We start from the raw sequence: 21,244 nt of genomic DNA, 5'->3' as shown, positions 1-21,244 counted from the left end.
CACTAGGGACAAGTGGTCAGCGTTAGCATTGTGGGGAAATCCGTCAGGCCTGGCAGCCGGTTCGGGGTTTACAGCGATTAATTGCAGTGAATGGAGGGGGAAACACCTACAGGAGTGGTGGTAAAGTGTGCGTGAACTGACGCCAGCGCCAAGCCAGCCAAGTGGCGCCAACGCGAAGCTAACCACGGCCAACCAGTGTCGCCGGGAAATAGATTGTCGACGCTTCTTGGCCGTGGTTAGCCTCGCATTGGCGCTACTTGGCTGGCTTGGCGCTGGCATCAGTTCACGCACATTGCCACAACTCCTGTAGGTGTTTCCCCCTCCATTCACTGCAATTAATCGCTGTGAACCCTGAGCCATAGACTTATATAGACGGAGCAGAAGCTGGGACTTTCGGCGAGGGGAACGGTAGGCTTGGAGGGGAAAAAGCAGAAGTCAGATACAGGCACGTCGAGTTAGCTTCGGAAGCATTCGGCATGCATATCCATTGCGTTACCCGATTTGCCTGTATCGCTCCCCTTACCGCAAATCTTACACCCCCCTCAGCTTACGCTCCGTCTATGTATGCTATGCCCTGAGCCGTTCACAGTGGTGGGCTGGTAGGGGAGTTCAAGCATGCGCGTGATGATGCCGTGACGTCGAACCAATCAACGCCAAAATGGGAAACGATAGGAAACGAAAAGACGCCAGCGCCAAGCCAAGTAACGTGAAGTCCAGTGAGGCCGCGGCCAATCAGCATCGACAACCGATTTCCCGGCGACACCGATGTCTCCTACCGTTTGCTGCTCGCTTTCACTCTTTCTGACGCATTTTCGTTCCATTTCCTCTCGTCTTCACGGGACGGGAGTGAAACAGATGTAGTGGGGATAGCGCCGAGGTCTTAACGCGTAGGTCTGGCCAGGCTTTTGGCAAATACATGTATACTGTATACTTCTTCTCCTACAGAAACTACGCAATCAATCGGGATAAAAAGTATCCTATGTGTTATTCCCGGTTCTAGACAAACATCCAAACATACTTTCGCATTTATTATATTAGTAGGATAATCATTTCCAACTTTCATACATGTTCTCATTCAGTATGTATATCTCCCTTTATTACCATTCGAATTTACCGCTATAAAGTGAGAATCTTTCTTGAAATAAAATGCCATTCAATTCAAACGGTCACAGATTTTCCGTTCTCGTTTTCTCTTGCGACTCTTGTCACTGGTGGCGCTGTATGACGCCCCACTTAAACTGGAAGAGATACCAGTCTATAAAGTATTATTAATCTATGGTCACTGATCCCTGTACTAGTGTATCAAAGTGTATTATGGTCAATTATGGTGTATTAAACGAGTGCAAACGTGAAATTTCATAGAAGCGTAAAATATATAATACGTATTGTATAAGTCTTTAATTTGTATAAAAAAGAAAGGCAATCTTGCGGTATACAGAAGCTAGTAGAGCATATTTTTCTATTAGTTTTCTTATGCTAACAGGAGGCAATTATGGCAGACGCTGCTGCGAGACAATTGCAATATGAATATAAAGCTGTTAGTATATTATCATATCATATCATGTCAATATTATTTTACAATTTTTATTTGTACTATAATTTCACTCACATTGATTTCTATTAATTCAACCGCATTTCTTATAGAATATATAGGTTACGTTTACACGTATTTCGAAAGGCCGATTTAAAGAATTATTGTTATTTATTTTTACACTTCTTTTTTATTAACGAATATTTATGTTTTCAGAATTCTAATCTTGTATTACAAGCTGATGTAAGATTAATAGAAAGACGTAGCAGAGATGAAGCTACTGGCGAGGTTATGTCACTTGTTGGAAAACTTGACGGAACACGAATGGGTGACAGAGCACAACGTACTAAACCAGGAAAAGCTGAAGAACGAAAAGTCAAGTAAGTATTACTTCTAAAGAAATTTTACATATCGCAATGAGATACATATTGAAAATGAGTTTGTGTTTAATAGACGTCAAAAGCGAGACGAAGCGCAATATGACTTCGCACGAATGAAGGGTGCGACATTGCTTTCGGAAGGTGTAGATGAGATGGTTGGAATTGTCTATCGCCCTAAAACTCAAGAAACACGGCAGACTTATGAAGTATTACTGAGTTTCATCCAGGAAGCCTTAGGAGATCAACCTAGAGACATTCTTTGTGGTGCAGCTGATGAAGTATTAGCTGTTCTAAAAAATGATAGGCTTAAAGAAAAAGAGAAGAAAAAGGAAACAGAATTATTGCTAGGTTCGTTAGCGGAAGAAAGATTTGCATTGCTGGTGAATCTTGGCAAAAAGATAACAGATTTTGGAAGTGATGAAAAGAACACCACAAACGATGAAAATATTGATGAAACATATGGGATTAATGTACAATTTGAAGAAAGTAGCGAAGAAGACGACGAAGATGTGTATGGAGAAATTAGGGAGAATGATGATGAGGGTGACGAAGGCGAAGAAGCTAATGATGACAGAGCTATTCATGCTGAAAATCTAGGTGGCGCGGAAGAAATGAAAAAGGAGAAACCATTACATCCATTAGACATAGATGCATATTGGTTACAAAGAAGATTAAGCAGAATTTATGACGATGCGATGGTTTCACAAGCGAGAGCTGCAGAAGTATTAGCAGTTTTGAAAAATGCTGGCGATGATCGTGACTGTGAGAATCAGTTGGTACTTTTGTTGGGCTATGATTGTTTTGATTTCATCAAACAGCTAAAAAAATACAGGCACACAATAGCTTATTGTACTATGTTGGCATCTTCGCAATCTGACTCAGAACGACAAAAAATTCGAAATAAAATGAACGATGATCCTGTATTAGCGAAAATTCTACGTCAGTTAGATACAGGTAAAGGTGATGACGACACTGATGAAACAATGGAAGCGAGAGCTCAACGAAAACGGAGGGAGGAGAATGAAGACACCGGAGGTCCCGGTGGTCAAGTTCAGGGTACAAGAAATCTAATAGATTTAGATGATCTCATATTTGCGCAAGGTAGTCACTTTATGGCGAATAAACGTTGCCAGTTACCCGATGGTAGTTTTAGGAAACAGCGGAAAGGATACGAAGAAGTTCACGTCCCTGCGTTGAAACCAAAACCATTTACAGACAGTGAGAAACTTCATCCCATTGATCAGTTACCAAAGTATGTGCAGCCAGCTTTTGAAGGTTTCAAAACTTTAAATCGGATTCAGAGTCGTTTGTACCAAACCGCTTTGGAAAGCGATGAAAACGTGCTATTATGTGCACCGACAGGTGCTGGAAAAACTAACGTTGCGCTCTTATGTATGATGCGTGAAATTGGAAAGCATATAAATGCGGATGGTACAATTAACTCTGATGAGTTCAAAATAATTTATGTTGCGCCGATGCGTTCATTAGTACAAGAGATGGTCGGAAACTTCAACAAAAGGTTGTCTACGTACAATTTAACCGTATCAGAATTAACTGGTGATCATCAATTAACAAGAGAACAGATAGCTGCGACACAAGTTATAGTATGCACTCCGGAAAAATGGGATATTATAACGCGAAAAGGAGGCGAGAAAACGTTTACATCATTAGTTAGATTGATTATTATTGACGAGATTCATTTGCTACACGACGAGAGGGGACCCGTTTTAGAAGCTTTAGTTGCGAGAACAATCAGAAATATTGAAACAACGCAAGAAGATGTGAGACTGATTGGTCTTTCAGCAACATTACCAAATTACCAAGACGTTGCGGCCTTTTTACGTATAAAACCGGAGACAGGCTTATTTTACTTCGATAACAGTTTTAGGCCTGTCGCTTTAGAGCAACAATACATAGGAATAACAGAAAAGAAAGCATTGAAACGTTTCCAAGTAATGAATGAAATCGTTTATGAGAAAACAATGGAACACGCAGGTAGAAATCAAGTTCTTGTTTTTGTACATTCGCGAAAGGAAACCGGGAAGACGGCACGCGCTATCAGGGATATGTGTTTGGAGAAAGATACATTGGGACAATTTCTCAGAGAAGGATCTGCATCTATGGAAGTTTTAAGAACAGAAGCGGAACAAGTTAAAAATCAAGAACTGAAAGACTTGTTACCTTATGGTTTTGCTATTCATCATGCTGGTATGACAAGAGTAGATCGAACGTTGGTTGAAGATCTGTTTGCAGATAGGCATATACAAGTATTAGTGTCTACTGCAACATTAGCTTGGGGTGTCAATTTACCAGCACATACAGTTATTATTAAAGGAACACAGGTATATAATCCGGAAAAAGGTAGATGGGTTGAACTAGGTGCTCTAGACGTGCTCCAAATGTTAGGCAGAGCTGGTCGCCCACAATATGACACAAAAGGTGAAGGCATTCTTATCACGAATCACAGTGAATTGCAGTATTATTTGTCACTTCTAAACCAACAGTTGCCCATTGAGTCACAATTAATTAGCAAAATGTCAGACATGTTAAACGCGGAAATTGTGCTAGGCACTATACAAAATATTAGAGACGCAGTTACCTGGCTAGGTTATACTTATTTGTACATTAGAATGCTTCGCTGTCCAAATTTGTATGGCATTAGTCACGACAAGTTAAGCGAAGATCCATTACTTGAACTACACAGAGCAGATCTTATTCATTCTGCTGCAGTAGGATTAGATCGCAGTGGTTTAATTAAATACGATCGTAAATCTGGAAACTTTCAGGCTACTGAATTAGGTCGAATAGCATCGCATTATTACTGTACTCACGACACGATGTCGATATATAATCAACTACTGAAACGCACTTTAAGTGAGATTGAATTATTCCGAGTATTTTCATTATCTAGTGAATTCAAACACATTAATGTTCGAGAAGAAGAGAAGTTGGAATTGCAAAAGTTAATGGAAAGAGTACCCATTCCAGTAAAAGAAAGCATAGAAGAACCAAGTGCAAAGGTTAATGTTCTTCTACAAGCATATATTTCTCAATTAAAACTCGAAGGATTTGCTCTTATGTCTGATATGGTATTCGTCACTCAATCTGCATCACGGTTAATGAGAGCAATTTTTGAAATTGTTTTATTCCGCGGATGGGCCCAGCTAGCGGATAAATGTTTGTCTTTGTGCAAAATGATAGATCGTAGAATGTGGCAATCAATGTCACCTCTCAGGCAATTCAGAAAAATGCCAGAAGAAATTGTGAAAAAGATAGAAAAAAAGAACTTCCCTTGGGAGAGATTGTACGATCTGGGACCTAATGAAATTGGAGAATTGATTCGAGTACCCAAATTGGGTAAAACTATTCACAAATATATTCATCAATTTCCGAAATTGGAATTATCGACGCACATTCAACCAATTACACGATCCACTTTAAGAGTAGAATTGACGATAACACCTGACTTCCAGTGGGACGAGAAGGTACATGGCGCATCAGAAGCATTCTGGATTTTAGTCGAAGATGTAGATTCTGAAGTGATACTTCATCATGAGTATTTCTTGCTAAAGGCAAAGTACGCAGCAGATGAACATTTGATCAAATTCTTTGTACCGGTGTTTGAACCTTTACCACCACAATACTTTTTACGTGTTGTATCAGACAGATGGATCGGAGCAGAAACTCAACTACCTGTTAGTTTTCGTCATTTAATTCTACCAGAGAAGAATCTGCCGCCTACAGAGTTACTCGATTTGCAACCGCTTCCAATTACCGCTTTACGTAACTCAAAGTTTGAAAATATCTATATAGATAAATTTCCACAATTTAATCCAATTCAGACGCAAGTATTTAATGCTGTTTATAATTCAGACGATAATGTTTTTGTCGGAGCACCTACAGGTTCAGGGAAAACAACTATTGCAGAATTCGCAGTGTTACGTTTATTCACTCAGAATCCAGAAGGCAGATGTGTATATATGGTTAGTAAGGAAGCTTTAGCAGAATTAGTTTATGCTGATTGGTCAACAAAGTTCAATCAACAATTGGGCAGAAAAGTAGTTCTTCTGACTGGTGAAACGGGAACAGATCTTAAATTACTCGCAAAAGGACAAATCATAATTACGACTGCAGATAAGTGGGACGTATTGTCACGAAGGTGGAAACAAAGAAAGAATGTACAGAATATTCAACTTTTTATCATCGATGAGCTTCAGTTAATTGGTGGCGAAGAAGGACCAGTACTAGAAGTAGCGTGTTCAAGAGCACGGTATATTTCATCTCAATTGGACAAACCAACTAGAATTATAGCATTATCAGCATCGCTCGCAGATGCAAAAGATGCGGCTCAATGGCTAGGCGCACCCGCTGCTGCAACATTCAACTTCCATCCGTCTGTCAGACCTGTACCGTTAGAGTTACATGTACAAGGAATAAATATTACTCACAACGCGTCCAGATTGGCTGCTATGGCGAAACCAGTGTACAATGCAATACTTAGATATGCACCGCACAAACCAGTTATCGTTTTCGTACCTACTCGTCGCCAAGCTAGATTAACAGCTATTGACTTATTAACATTCACTGCTGCTGAGGGACAACCTTCGCGATTCTTTCATGCAGAAGAAGCTGACATTAAACCATTTCTTGATAGAATGACTGATAAAACGCTAAAGGAAACACTTTCACAAGGAGCCGCTTATCTTCACGAGGGATTATCCGCGGATGATCGGCGTCTCGTTGAACAGCTATTCGATAGCGGTGCTATACAAATAGCAGTTGTTACCAGAGATCTTTGTTGGAGTTTATCTATTAATTCTCACCTTGTAGTTGTTATGGATACTCAGTGTTACAATGGAAAAACGCACGCCTACGAGGATTATCCTATTACGGATGTCTTACAGATGGTGGCACGTGCAAATCGTCCGCTAGAAGACGATGATGCCAAGTGTGTTCTCCTTTGCCAGAGTTCAAAAAAAGATTTCTTTAAAAAATTCTTAAATGAACCTTTACCCGTAGAAAGTCATTTGGATCACAGGCTGCATGATCATTTCAATGCCGAAATTGTGACTAAAACGATTGAAAATAAACAAGATGCAGTTGATTATCTTACATGGACCTTCCTATACAGGCGACTTACGCAGAATCCGAATTATTATGGATTACAAGGTGTAACGCATAGACATCTATCAGATCATTTATCTGAATTGGTCGAAAGTACTTTAAGTGATTTAGAACAAGCAAAATGTGTTGCTGTAGAAGATGAAATGGACACTCTGCCTTTGAATCTTGGAATGATTGCAGCTTATTATTATATCAATTATGCAACAATTGAATTGTTCAGTCTTTCATTAAACAACAAAACCAAAATTAGGGGATTATTAGAAATTATCTCAGCAGCTGCTGAATACGAAACTGTTCCCGTTAGACAACGCGAGGAAAATTTGTTGAGAAGTTTAGCAGCACGACTACCACATGCTCCACAAGCAACAAGAATGGCTGATCCTCATGTAAAAGCACAGCTCTTGTTACAAGCACACTTATCTAGGATACAACTTGGTCCAGAACTTCAAAAAGATACAGAATTAGTGTTAAGCAAAGCCGTAAGACTAATACAAGCTTGTGTTGATGTTCTTAGTTCATCTGGCTGGCTGGCTCCTGCAGTTGCTGCAATGGAATTGGCGCAAATGGTCACCCAAGCAATGTGGTCTAAAGACTCTTATTTAAAACAATTACCGCATTTTACTATTGAAACTATCAAACGTTGCACAGATAAAGGAGTAGAAACCGTCTTTGATGTAATGGAACTGGAGGATGATGACAGAAATCGCCTTTTACAACTATCCGAGGTGCAAATGGCAGATGTTGCCAAATTCTGCAATCGTTATCCCAACATAGAAATGTCTTACGAAGTCCAAGATAAAGATAAGCTGCACAGTGGTGGTACAGTCAATGTTATCGTTCAACTTGAGAGAGAAGATGAAGTTACAGGCCCAGTTGTTGCACCATTTTTCCCACAGAAACGAGAAGAAGGTTGGTGGGTCGTCATTGGCGATCCAAAGACCAACTCTTTGCTCTCTATTAAGAGATTGACGTTACAACAAAAAGCCAAAGTTAAGCTTGATTTTGTAGCGCCTGCTCCTGGGCAGCATTCCTATACTTTGTATTTCATGAGTGATGCTTACTTGGGATGCGATCAGGAATACAAATTTACTATCAGTGTAGGAGAATATGAATCAGATGCCAGTTCGGGATCAGAGTCAGATTGAGAAAAATGAAAGTAATTGCAACGTTTTTTCTGTTACTTTATTATATGTATAGAAAAACATTCATTGAGCTCCCATTTATTTTCAAATTCTATCAGATTTCTATTTAGTTTCGAACTTTTGAAATAAAATAGTTCTATATAATGATATCATAATGACAGTTTCTGTCAATATTAAAATATTAAGTATAAGGTAAATGACGTTCTTTCAGTCGGTAAAAGATTATATTTGAATAACAGTTTAATGCAGTTTTCCGTGTTTGAGTTTCTAAATATCTAGGATAAGTTTTTAATAAAAACAAAGAAATCTTGAAGAAATTTTAGATCTCTTTATGTATTTATTACTGTGTAATTATTATAACACTAAACTGTGTATTCAACCACTGAATTTCTAAATGTATATTTGGTCAATATAATTATACTTCTAAATCAATCAAATTTCAACACTTTATTCTTGTGTCACCTGTACATTTCTTATTAAAAAAATCCACGTAATTATACTATTAATGTAAGACTGCAAGCATTATATAAATGAAAACAGTTATTAAACTGGCTAAAAGGCTATTTCATACTTTCAGTATTATTTTTATTTAAATTGTATGTAAGAACATTTTCAAAAACAATGTTCTGTCTAATATTTACTCTACATAAAAGGTAAAAGATATGCTATAACTTTCAAAAAATCTTCAATGGATTTAGATTTGTGTTGTAGTATACATACGTTTTTAAAGTACAAACAAAGGAAATAGCCAATTTTTAAACGCGTTAGAGAAAGAAATTGTTACAGAATATGTATGTACAGTGCTGTCTCCATAAATCAGGTCCGTCCAACTTGCCTCCCGGGCCAGGAGGCAAACGCCGTTCCCACCACCGTCCACCATGATGCGCACACGCAGTAGAGTAAGGTAACACACGGTATCGATACGATGAAAAATAAATTTGATTTTGTCATGGACCTCCGTCCATGGATTTTGTGAATTATGCTCGAGCGATCCTAGGCGCGAATAACTGATGCGACATCGAGTCGGACGTGCGTCTAAAGCCGCGATTTTCTCTACACGTCAGACGCATTTACAACCTCAAATAATGGACAATAATGCTTTTATTCTCCTATAATCCCCGTTACGTACTGTCGACAAGTTGCCGACGACCACGAGGTACATGGAAACATATGTGTTCTTACGCACTTGGTCGCGGCGAACAACTAAGGTTTCTGCTAACGGGCCTAAGCGATTGTCAAATGTGTTCGCGTCTGCCGATCGCTTGCTTCAAAAGCAGTCTAATGGAGCGAATTCTACTTAGGTACGCCCAAATCACCCGCACCCACGACGGCCACGACCGTAGGAAATTTCCGTTTTTGCAATAAAATGAATATCATAAAATATATGTTCGTGTTTTCGAGTCGTAATTTATATTTAAAAACCTGTATTTTTTGATAATGACTCTTTCACAGATTTCTCTTCCAAATTTCGGGAGACTTTCATAAATTTTGAAACGAAAACCCTACGCGATTTGAGCATAAGTGGAATTCGTCCGTGCAAACGCAGTGCAATTCGATCAACAAAAATGTCAATTCAATTTTCCACCGAGAAGAATGACAAATTATAATTTAAGTATAGTAGAATCTGTCGCATATTATCGTGTCCTTTACGATCCAAGTGATGAAGATTATAAAAATTATATTATTAGAAAACATGTGTGGAGAGACATATGTACCGAATAAATTAAAAAGAACAAGTAAGTATTCGTTAATCGTATTTATCTCCGTAAGTATTAAGGCAGTCGCGCATTTTGGCAAAGTGCGGCGAATCGAACAAATTAATAATAAATAATTGTCGCTGCGATTCAATCTAGTGTGCACGGCTGTGTAAGAATCAATTGTTTATAAATTTTTCTCTTCGCTTCGCCGCGCCTCACTTCGCCAAAATGCACGACGGCCTTTAGAGGTGTTCAAGGTTAGTCCAAGTAATACACGAATTAGAAGTAAAATCATTACAAGGAAGATCCAGTAATGTAAATTTAAATGAATTGTAAGACAATTGTATTATTCAAGCTAAACAATACAAATTATTTTTGAAAAATTAAATTGCCTCAGTGTTACGAGGCAGTATTTTTTCTCCGGTGGAATGAGATATTTCACTCTCCGGGATCGTGTTTCCATTTATAAGCGACAGGGTTTAAAACAAAATCTACCTTTTTAAACGATTTTATTTAGCTTCGATCCTCTGTTTGTTCCCAGTCAGCCACGTCCGTTTTGCAGATTTTACGCAACGCCTGAGTACAAATGTTTGTGACAGAAAGACTACAGATTTGATACAGGATTTGTTATATTCGATGATAAAAGCAGACTGACAGCAGAAAGCCAACAGATTGCGCTGTCTTAACCTACAAACAGATTGGCGGCAGGGTCTGCTGATACAATTTAATGGCAGGAATTGAGCAGATCTTGCGCACCGCGATCTGACGGCAGATAGACAGCAGGAATGGAGCAGATTCTGCTGACATAGCCTGCCATTTCATCTATCTGTATCTATACTATCATATAAAATTGAACTGTGCCCACGAGTGTGTTACATTACTTTGTTCGTCTTGGCGAGAGGTTCTAACGTTTTTATTTTTTTTAAACAATGATTTTTAAATAATAGTAGTTCACGACGCGACCGCCAGGTGGCAACCGGACGAGCGCTTCTCGCTTGCGAAGTAGCACCGCGGCGGGAATAAGTGGCCGAGGGCTCGATCATTCAGGGCTCTCGAGTACCGCTCGCATTTTCCAGCATTTCACTGCGTAGTATATATTTGGTATACCCGTCTCTATGGGCGGTATTATCAGTCGTTGCTTAAGACCAAGACTATCTATTAGACTAGTAGAGGATGCCGCGTGCTTAAAACGATCTTAGTCTTAAGCAATAACTGATAATAATACCGCTCCTAAGATGACTGAATGAATGAATAGTTATCATTAATTCTTTTAGGCTGTGTTCCGAATCACGCATACTGCGCATAGACTGCAGAGAAAACCGTGTTCCGTTTCAGTCTATGCGCGCATTGGTGTCGTTGGTGGCACATAGGGATTCCCTAGAATTCTCCCACTTCTAGCGCATGAAGCGTGCAGTTTATGCGCGCATGCGTATTTGTCTCTTTACGCCACTTTACCCACGCTTTGAAAAACACGCACCAAATTATGTGGTCCTCTCCTCAAAGTGACGGAAAATGTAACCTACATATATGCTACATGACAATAAATGTTTATTAGATATTTCGTTTTTTACGCTACATTTGTGAACTTTTTATAACTTAGCATCCTTCCAAAATATTATTGTTACGCCGCAAAACTTTATGAAATCGGGTATTATATACATTTATTAAAAACTTATAAATAAATCAACAATTTTCATACCTCATTATAAGAATTAAATCAATAAAATATACCTAATACCTACATAATCAACGGCCTGTTTCCTCCTCATTATACTGCTTACACCATGTATATATACACCTATCTTGACTGTAATGAACAGTTTTTTGGATCTCGGATCTACAGATTTTCCACGAGAGCATCTACGGAATTCTACAGAATTTTCAGTCCTTCCATACGGGCTTTCAAAAATCTAGGGTGGCAACACTGTTTGGAAGAACTGTCTTTAAAAGTTTAAATAATTATTTTGAGCATCCCTGGCATTCAATTGACTAACAACCTGCTAAGTAAAATATTAAAAATGATATAATACCCGTCTAAATACATGGTTTTCCAACTTTTCTTTCTTCCATAAAATATGGTATGAATCAGATCTTTCAAGTCGGTCTTATAAACGTGTTCTATATATTATTTACGCTTAAGAATTTCGGACTGTTTTTAAATCTATACTATTATATAAAATTGCCTTCTATGTCCGCATTAAACCGTGCTTGAAATCTGCTTGATTTCTGCCAATCTGCGGTCGGTTTATGTCAGCAAGATCTGATCGAAATCTGATATCAATCTGCGGTCAGATCCTGACATCAGGCTCTGACCGCAGAACCATAGTTTAATGCGGACATAGTAGGCCCCGAATCTGACGTCAGGATCTCCTCGCTATCTGCCGTCAGATCGCGCTGCGCAGGATTTGCTCGATTTCTGCTCCCAGTCTGCGATCAGACCACGGCAGCAGGATCTGCTCGGTATGTACCGTCAATCTAATGTCAGATCCTGATATCAGGCTCTGACCACAAAGGAAAAATGAAAAGGAAAAACAAGAAAAATTAAAAGAAGATAAAGCTTTAAGGAAAAGAAAGTTACTTGAAGAAAAAAAACAATTAGCAGAAGAGAAAAGAAAAGATGAATGCAATTAAAAAAAATTAAATCAGAAGTAGCAAAAGTTTTCAATACAGTTTTTTTTAATCATTTATTGTATGTTATGAACTAATTTCACTTTGTTCTTTTCGTCTTTATATAATTAAAAACCTTAAAAACTAGAATCGAATAACAAAGTAAATTTAAAGCAGTGTATTTACGTTATTCCCCCTGTTTCATAATGGGGACATAATTCATGGAACAGCGGTACAGGTGCGGAAATACCGTTTCATAATAGGTACATACGAGTCCTATTAGTATTTTGTTAATAAAATTAATTTTATACATTAGATTAAGTTATAACAAGTCATTTTTATTTCTAAAAGAACTAGTCCTTTGTATAGTTAAAAGATTTTTAACATTTTGTAAATTTATTAACACGAATTTGATGAAAATTCTAATCTTTACGAAATTTCGTTCCATAATAGGTACTTTTACCTTATTTGGAATTTCTCGGCCGGGTTGAAGAATTTGGGGCCTTTTTCGTATAACTTGTGAACTATAAAAGATATCGGAATGCAATTTGCGCCGCAAAATGAGGACAATTATTTCCTCTTAATAATGAATAATTTAACATACTTTACATTTACTTAATTTTTTTTATCAATTTTTTAACCATAATTGTTGTGAAAAGCTTTTGCAAACTGTTTATTTGATACTGTATTTAATGCTCTTTTTAAAAATTCATGGTGTTGATAAACAATAGGCTAGTTGTTTCTGTATCATTAATTTCATAAATTGAGAAATTAAATTTTTATTCAATTATATGTTAGTTCTGCAGATCTCAGAATGTATTGTGCTGGTTTTCTTTTTTATGATTTTATTCTTAATGCAGTGCATGCATAGGGCGGACGTAAGGGGTAACTAAAATGTTAATGAACTACGAGAATTCTTCCTCCTTTTACTCGGCCCTACAGAATCCGGACTGTGGCGGCCCACACTTCTCTCTTCTTTCTTCCGATTATGTGCACTACTTGCACCTCACTTCACTAACCGCGTGACTGTATCCACTTCTGAATTGTAACAAACACGGGGAAGAAAAGTCGTCGCAAAATTGAAACTATAAAACCCACGGTTTTAGATATTGGAAATTTATTCGTTAGCTTTAGCCGCCGTGACACACAAGAGTCTCCTGCTGATTCTTGAACAGCGAATGCTGAAGAAGTGACCTCGCTCGCTTCGTGTATCTTTTGTTTATCGCGCGATCCTAGGATCACGTGACCGTCGGCCAGAGCGGGCTCTACTTGTAGGATGAACAGGTGATGCCGATCACGTCCTGCCGCCGTCGGGCGAGATCTTCTTACCCTTGCCTTTTGGGTTACGCTTTCTTTCCGACCGTATTTATTCGATTCTGATCTTACATATGTTTTAGGTATAACTACTACAGATAAAACATAAGAAAAATATATATTATACATATAACAAATTTTTTTTACCAGACAACAAAAATTACTGAAAATAATCATATACACATGTATTTTTACACGAATAATGAATATCAACACACCTATGAAGAATTTTTTAGTTTTTAGTGCATTTTAAATAAAATTGTTTATTTTTAAAAAAAATTGTATATTGTTTATTATTAACTTTTTAGTGTCTAAGTTTTTATTTGTGGTTATATACAGATTTCATGTCGATTGAATTGATTTAATTTGTGTACATCGTCTATTGGAAAAATGTTAATGCACTCCTGAACCAAAGAGGCTGAACAGCTTGGCCAGATGTTTACAGTATGGCAAACACAGCGACGATGGGCCCAACCAAACGCGATGCCATACCCGTCGTAAATTAACCCCAGGCCTCAAGGAGTTTTCGCTAGCGACGATGGAAAGACTTTTCTGGACGAGGAGAGTCAGTTTTTCGTTAGATTCAACCTGAGGAAGAACGTCCAACCATTTGCTGTCTTTTAAAAATAGGTACATCTGAAACATTCTGGAAGTTAAATCTTCAATCTAATTCCCTTCATCTTATACGTCGCCGCACGCTTCGGTCCTTAAATGTCAACCATCGGCTCCTTGAAGGCGGCAGCTGGTTCCAAGGGAAATATCTCCCTACACTCCATTCCATATAAGAGTAGACCTACGCCTCTACCGATTTGCGACCGATCTGCGCAGCTCCCACGGATCTGACACACGCGATTGGTCGTATCACTTTTGCGATTGGTCTTAGCACTTTCCCTGCCCGTTTCCTACCAATCAACAGTATATCCCTGCGCGGAACGAGTCCGCTCTAAAGTGAAATGCAGTGCAGATCCCTACTCGGACGGGATAAAGGTCTTGGCACCCATATCAGTCCCGTGCCATTCCCGTGCCAGTTACGTAAAATATATTGTTTGCTTGTTTTGGAATGGAACAGTTCACACACTCATCAGTTCCGTAACCGTATCGTGAAATTACAACCGTAAAAAAATATCGTTTACTTGCGTTACAACGGAGCAGTTCACGCTTGCCCGTGTCAAGAATGTCAGTGTGGAACCCGTAGCCGTAGCTCGTACTGTAAAACTAAAATTGGTTGGTTACGATATTTTGCCTGAAGGGGACCTTTTTTATGACCACGAAGCCCCTGATAATTCTGATTATTTCATTATTTAGTCCAGTGAAATTAGACGGAAATGTGCCCAATCTACGGAATAAATCCCAGCAAGCTAAATTTTGGTGTGGGACTTTATTTGATTGTTTTAAACAATATGTCAAAAGTCCTCATCGATCCGAGCGCCGCTAAAAATTTCACAGAGGGTTGAAAAAAATAACAACAGTTTTTCGCGTATAACTCGTTATCTAGCAGTTTTCCGGTAAAAAGATTTATTATGAAATTTATAGCTTAGGAAATTCTCTACAAAAATATAATGAGTTTTTTTCCCAGGAGTAACCATTTTCATGTATGTCGGGTTACTAAGTTTCAACCCCCATACCTTTGACAAGGGAAGATCTCGAACCTGGAAATTCAAAAAATTATGAAACTCTGTAAATAGGTAGGGGATGTCCTCCTGAGTACAACACAATTTTGTTTGCTGCCCAAATTCACTCCAAGAGGGTGCAATTGACCCCTGAATTTTTTTTTTATTTTGTATTATTACTCGCGAACTGTAGGAGATAGAAAAAAGGTGTTCAGGAAAAAGTTACATCTTTTAATTAGGACTATCATTTGGTAAATTATAGTTCTTACAGTTCCTATGGTTCGCGAGTTATAACACAAAATCGAAGAAAAGAATTTGGACAGTAAATAAAATTGCGTTGTATTCAGGACGACATCCCCTAAATATTTACAGTTTCATAATTTTTTGAATTTCCAGGTTCGAGATCTGCCCTTGTCAAAAGTATGGGGGTTGAAACTTAGTAACCTGACCTACGTGAAAATGGTTACTCCTACGAAAAAAGTCATAGCACCTTTTTGTAGAGAATTTCCTAAGCTATAAATTTCATAATAACTCTTTTTATCAGAAAACTACTAAATAACGAGATATTCGCGAAAAATTGTTATTATTTAGTTCAAACCTCTGTAAAATTTTTAGCGGCGCTTGGATCGATGGGGACTTATGACATATTGTTTAAAACAACCAAATAAAGACCCATACCAAAATTTCGCTTGCTGGGATTTATTCCGAAGACAGATACCAATTTCGCTGGACTATTATATTGTTAGTGGCGGATTTAAGAAAAAAGGCCCATGTGGTAAACGTTTTGAGGGGCCCATTTTTCGAGAAAATAAAGGTAGTTTACTAAAAACGGGCTCAGTGTAATAATACAAAGAAAATATACTTTGGATAAAATCATAATTTCTGTAAAGATGGGGTTCTGGGGGGCCTTCTGAGCAGGGCCTCAGGTGGCAACTGCTCATCGGCCACCCTGTTAAATCCGCCACTGCATATTGTAATGGGCCAGAGCTGGCCTGCTGTAGAGTGCGGATACCTCCGAATAGTCGTCAGTCACATCAGTGAACACAGAATGGACACGAAACTGACACGGAACTGATATATGTATTATATGCCCAGACCTTTAAACAGTCATCTGACAAACGGAAGGTATGATTCTCAGTATCGTGATAGAAATCCATCCGTTTACATTGTTTAAACAAATTTTCCATTCAGCAACTCTTTACGTGAAACTACATACAAAAGAATCTTTAGACATGAAAAATATAAGTCAGTAACATTTTCATAGATTCGTTAGCGAGCATTTTGCTCATTATCTTTTATTCATTAAACGGCAATGTGGAAGAGATTCGAAGAGGGAAAGCCTCTGAAAAGTCGGATATGTAACTCGCGCCAAGTTTTATCGCGCTACAGAGCGAGTTGAATGCGAAGCGGGGGTAATGGCCATTAAACATATTGCGCGAATAGAATAATAGATATACTTTAAAACTGTTATCTTTGATCTTAATATGTGGATAATATGAACAATGAATCGGATGAATAACTGAAATGTATTCGTACATTTTAATATTTTAATAAAGTTCAATAATCGTTTACTTCTTCAATTCATAAAAAAATCGTACTTGAAAGTGCAGTAACGAAAAATCAAATAAAGAATATGCAGCATGATTCTAAGAAAGTTTCAGGTATCCTCTATCACTAATTGTAGACAGAATTTGCGAGCTGCAAGGGTGGCGCTACTCGTGTCTATCGATTGACGCCTGTGCAGTAAGCAACCTCGACGTGACCGTCGACTACAGTACAGGGTAAGTGATCGTCGGTTAATTTTCTATTGCTTCGTATCGTTTCGTATCATTCCGAATTTTCTTCATGTTTACGTGTTTTGCAGCGTTAATTTTCGTTAACGCGGATTAACAAGGAATATAAAGAGACGACAAAGCAGGAGAAACTGTACGCTAAGAACACAGAAGAAAGAAAACGCGTCGAACCGCTTGACGTAAAACGTCAACAATCGAGGCAGCATCTTTCATCAATATAACGAATCTACTGAAACAAAGTAAGAAGCATGAAGCAGTGAATACTTTAGGATAGAATTTTCATTCCCTCATATAGGGAGAAATATGAAATAATTTCTAGCTAAATCAGAAATGTTATTCAGTTTTTGAAAACATGGAAATATAATAACAAGATGCATGTATTAGTTATTTGAGTGGATACGAATATAGTCATTCGGCTGCTTATAATAAATTTATTTTCTATGCTTTCGTTGTGTATCAAGCTGCTTATAAATTATAAAGTTTCACAGTTTGGCTATCAAAATACCAGATGCTATTATGATCAGTGTTATACTACTTTACAGTGATCATTCTGCATTTAACTGAACTAGTTCAGTTGCACAAATGAACAGTCGTAATAGAAGTGACACTACCACTCTATTAAAAACATATAGAGGTATACTTACAAAAAGAGGTCTAGAAATAAAAACAGGCTTTTTTAATGAATCAGAGTTTAAATTATAGACCTCAACAAGCTATTTAAGAAACATCCTCCTTATGGGCACATCTAGATATTTGTTTTTAAAACAAATGGATTTAAAGGATTCCTGTAACGATGTAACAATAGTTGATAGTCAGAGGTAGTAAATATTTAAGCTATATAACCTGTAGTGCACATAGCAGATGTGGCTGTATATCAGGAGACTGCTCCCTGTTTGATGTAAATTTTTTTTCTTCTAATATTCTATATCCATGTTTACTCTTGTAGATGCTCCTAGAATAAAGTATGGGGTCTAAAAATCATACAAAACTTTTTGTTTACTCTCGTGATATGTGAAACCATTTATAGAAATATGTGAAAAAGAAGACTCAATATATATTTTCATTAATTTTACAATATTGGGGTCACTAGAAAGCCTATGATATCTTTAACACAACAAAATTGTATCTTACAATGCAAGTGTAAGAAGTTGACGTAACGAAAAGATAGATAAGGTACATCATGTACAGGGTATACAAAACTGTTTGCATGAAACATTAGGGGCATGGAATATTGATCAAAATAAAATAATCAGGGAGGCTTAATATACATACATGAGCACAAGAATCAATTGTTTCAGAATTATCAGACGTTTCATTTAGGTAAATGTTACCTGTGTTTGCAACAAATGTTCAATATAATGCTGTTGATTTTGACACATGCTTGATCGTGTTTTTTACAGATCATAATATCTATACAAATATCATAGATCCTCGTCTTTCTTTTCAACACCAACTATAAACTTCGTTGTTTCAATTCTTATGCAGTATCATCTAGTAAATCATCCGTGTCCTGTCTGGGGGACCTAAAGTTGCACCTAGCTTCCTAGAAGTTTCCTTCACCAGAGCCCTCGCGTGTCTCATATGTTGGGTTTGATTCCAGAGCCGGTCGAGTTGCTGTCTCACCCACCTCCCCGTCCATTTCTTCACCGTACCTATAGAGACACCTATAGGGCAAACGAGTCCCGGTCTAGACTTCGGGCGCCTTGCCGAGTCCTCTCAGTTGCCATTTTGGTGTCTTTGATGCCGGCGTGTTCCGGAACCTACAGTAATCAAACGCGATTGTTATTTGCTAACCGCGTTAGTGTATCAACACAGTCTAACACCAGTCTGGATCTTACCATGACATTGAAAAGGGACTGAAGCGCAGCCCGCCTGTCGCTACAAATGTAGATGTGTTTGCCATCGTTGCCCCTGTCCAGATTCCATCTGGAATAGCCGCGGATGACCTGCACCTTCGCTTGAGAGACCGATATGTGGCGAACCCAGGGCGATGGGACTCGGACCCATTCCACCCTGGGCCTCTCCCCCTATATCCCGGCTCCGGTTTCCGTTTTGGTTTTGGATCCATCCTGATGAGCCCTCCTGGAAAGAATAATTCACTTTGGTTCGTCTCTAATTCCTTTTTACTAGGCAAACCTCAAAGTTGTGTCGGACACGGTAGATTGGATTACACCCGTAGGAATAGGTTTCGTAATTCCTACGTTTTTCGGAAGTCACGGAAAAAGAGGGCCTCGGGTGGTGGGAATCGAACCCACGATCTTTCAGATCCTCTGCGTACTGGCCAGCCACCACACCAACTCCACCAACGCCAACCCTCCGAGATCTCTTATTCCAGGCTCCCTCTTATGGGGTTTTTTGATCCCACACATCGGTCTCCCCTGTAGCTTAGAGCCTCGTATGAGTCCCTTAACTCCTACAGGATCATCGTATGGCCATTCTCAATGCCTGTCCAATTTTCACAAAGTGCAAATCCCCAGCAGTGCTGGACAATATACTTTATTTAATATCCTTCTGTGGCTTTCTTTCTTCATGAAGGTCCACTAAACATGGAGGCGTAGGTCAGTTGGAGTTCCACAATGGTTGTGTAAAACTACTTGATCATCCATGGTTTTAACCACCAAGTGCTGCCAAGCATCATCAAGCAAGCCCAGTAGTTGATGGTGGCCTTCTGTGTCTGCTTTCGCGATGTAGCTTTTCCACGTGAGCCGACTATCTATATAGGGTTACCGCCAGATATCGCACTCCTGTTGAGGTATGAAGCTTCGTTCCGAAGATAGATGGAGCCTTAACCCTGAAGCTCCGCTTTCTTATGAAAAGCACCATCTCCGACTCACTCGGGTTTACCCTCAAGTTTTGGGAGAGGCGCCATTCCTGGACCAATGTGACCGCAGCCTATATTCTCCTAGTCCGGTAGCTTAAGTGTTTGCCTCTAATTGAAATGGTTATGTCATCGGCATAACCCTCTACTATGAAGTCCTCATCTCCAAGCTCACATAGGAACCCATCTACTACTCTGATTCACAGCAGTGGGGAGAGAACCGCAATCTGGAGGCAGCCCCTGTCGGCCGGAATTCTTCATGGTCCTCTCCATGCTGGTCATCAGTGTTCTTGTCCATAGCATGTTGTGGGTCAATTTTCCAATCGATTTCTGGATTTTGAAGTTGTTTAAAGCATCATACATGACATCGAATGATGCGTTATTAAATGTTCCCTTGATATCTAGAAATACGCTTAAGACCGACTTTTTTTGGCAGAGCCTCTTCGACCATCCCTACTGGGTGATTCAGCGCTGTCTCCACAGATCTGCCGGCTTGGTACGCATGCTCTGAGGTTTGTACTAGTCTTTCCACCAGGTCGTGTTCCTGAATATCTTGATAGGCCTGAAAGATTTGGCGGAAGTCATAATCACTCTCCCCCGGTTTGGATAGAAATGCCACTCTAGCTATTCTCCATATGTTCGGTATATCGGTATTAACTATTGCGAGACAGGATTTAAAGATATGGCCCAGTCGTCTCATTAGATCCTCTTCGCCCTCCTGTAGTAGGGTCAGGAAGATCCCGCTGCTCCCGGGCTTTTATATTTATCAAATGAGCCCATCTGATTCTGTTTATACTGACCACCCTGAAGACCATGTCTCAGTCGTCAGGTCCTCTCTCGCAGGTTCCACCTCTTCCAGTAACTGCCCCTGTGGTATGGGCTCGGAACCCAGGAAGTGGATCAGGCGTTCTAAGATTTGATAATGATTCTCGATGATTCTACCATCCGCTAGGCTGAGTCCATCCAATCTTGGAGGAGGCACGGATACGAACACCCTCCGAAGCCTGGTCCTGGCCTCCTATCAGAATTTCCTCTAGGCCTTCCTTTTTTGGTGCTCTAATGAGCTTCTTGTAGGCTCTCTGAGATTCTCTATAGTCATCCCATACGAGCTCCGTGTTCAACTTCTTGGCTTTGTTTAACAGTCTTCGGTTCCCAGTTCTGAGCCTGTTCAACGTTCTGTTTCATCAAAGTTCCCTTCCGCTGCTCTTCCTTTTCTTAGCTGGGCATG

The 21,244-nt window shown here is 39.0% G+C and overlaps 2 protein-coding genes and 1 long non-coding RNA gene across 4 annotated transcripts in view; 2 read left to right on the top strand and 1 right to left on the bottom strand.

Annotated features, from left to right (window-relative positions):
* The first annotated feature begins 1,284 nt into the window (after positions 1-1,284).
* Positions 1,285-8,627, top strand: L(3)72ab (U5 small nuclear ribonucleoprotein l(3)72Ab). The gene is made up of 3 exons (XM_076813514.1): positions 1,285-1,537; positions 1,748-1,911; positions 1,985-8,627. The coding sequence occupies exons 1-3, from the start codon at positions 1,493-1,495 to the stop codon at positions 8,178-8,180; spliced, it is 6,405 nt and encodes a 2,134-aa protein (XP_076669629.1). The 5' UTR covers positions 1,285-1,492; the 3' UTR covers positions 8,181-8,627.
* On the bottom strand, positions 8,610-11,083 carry LOC143369488 (uncharacterized). Its single transcript, XR_013085420.1, has 2 exons — positions 10,267-11,083; positions 8,610-9,254 (listed from the first exon to the last, which is right to left on the bottom strand). It is a non-coding gene; the product is annotated as an uncharacterized LOC143369488 (long non-coding RNA).
* A 5,671-nt stretch (positions 11,084-16,754) lies between these two features.
* Positions 16,755-21,244, top strand: part of LOC143369389 (uncharacterized) — a 29,160-nt gene continuing 24,670 nt past the window's right edge. Inside the window, exons 1-2 of one of the 2 annotated variants that reach the window (XM_076813263.1) lie at positions 16,755-17,186; positions 17,270-17,437. The gene's annotated coding sequence lies outside the window, so the exon portion shown is untranslated. The other variant, XM_076813264.1, reaches the window with a different exon arrangement.

Source organism: Andrena cerasifolii, chromosome 5 (genome assembly GCF_050908995.1).
Source record: "Andrena cerasifolii isolate SP2316 chromosome 5, iyAndCera1_principal, whole genome shotgun sequence".
Lineage (NCBI taxonomy): Eukaryota > Metazoa > Arthropoda > Insecta > Hymenoptera > Andrenidae > Andrena > Andrena cerasifolii.
Note: the sequence above shows the minus strand (reverse complement) of the source record. Positions and strands in the feature narration are given on the sequence as shown.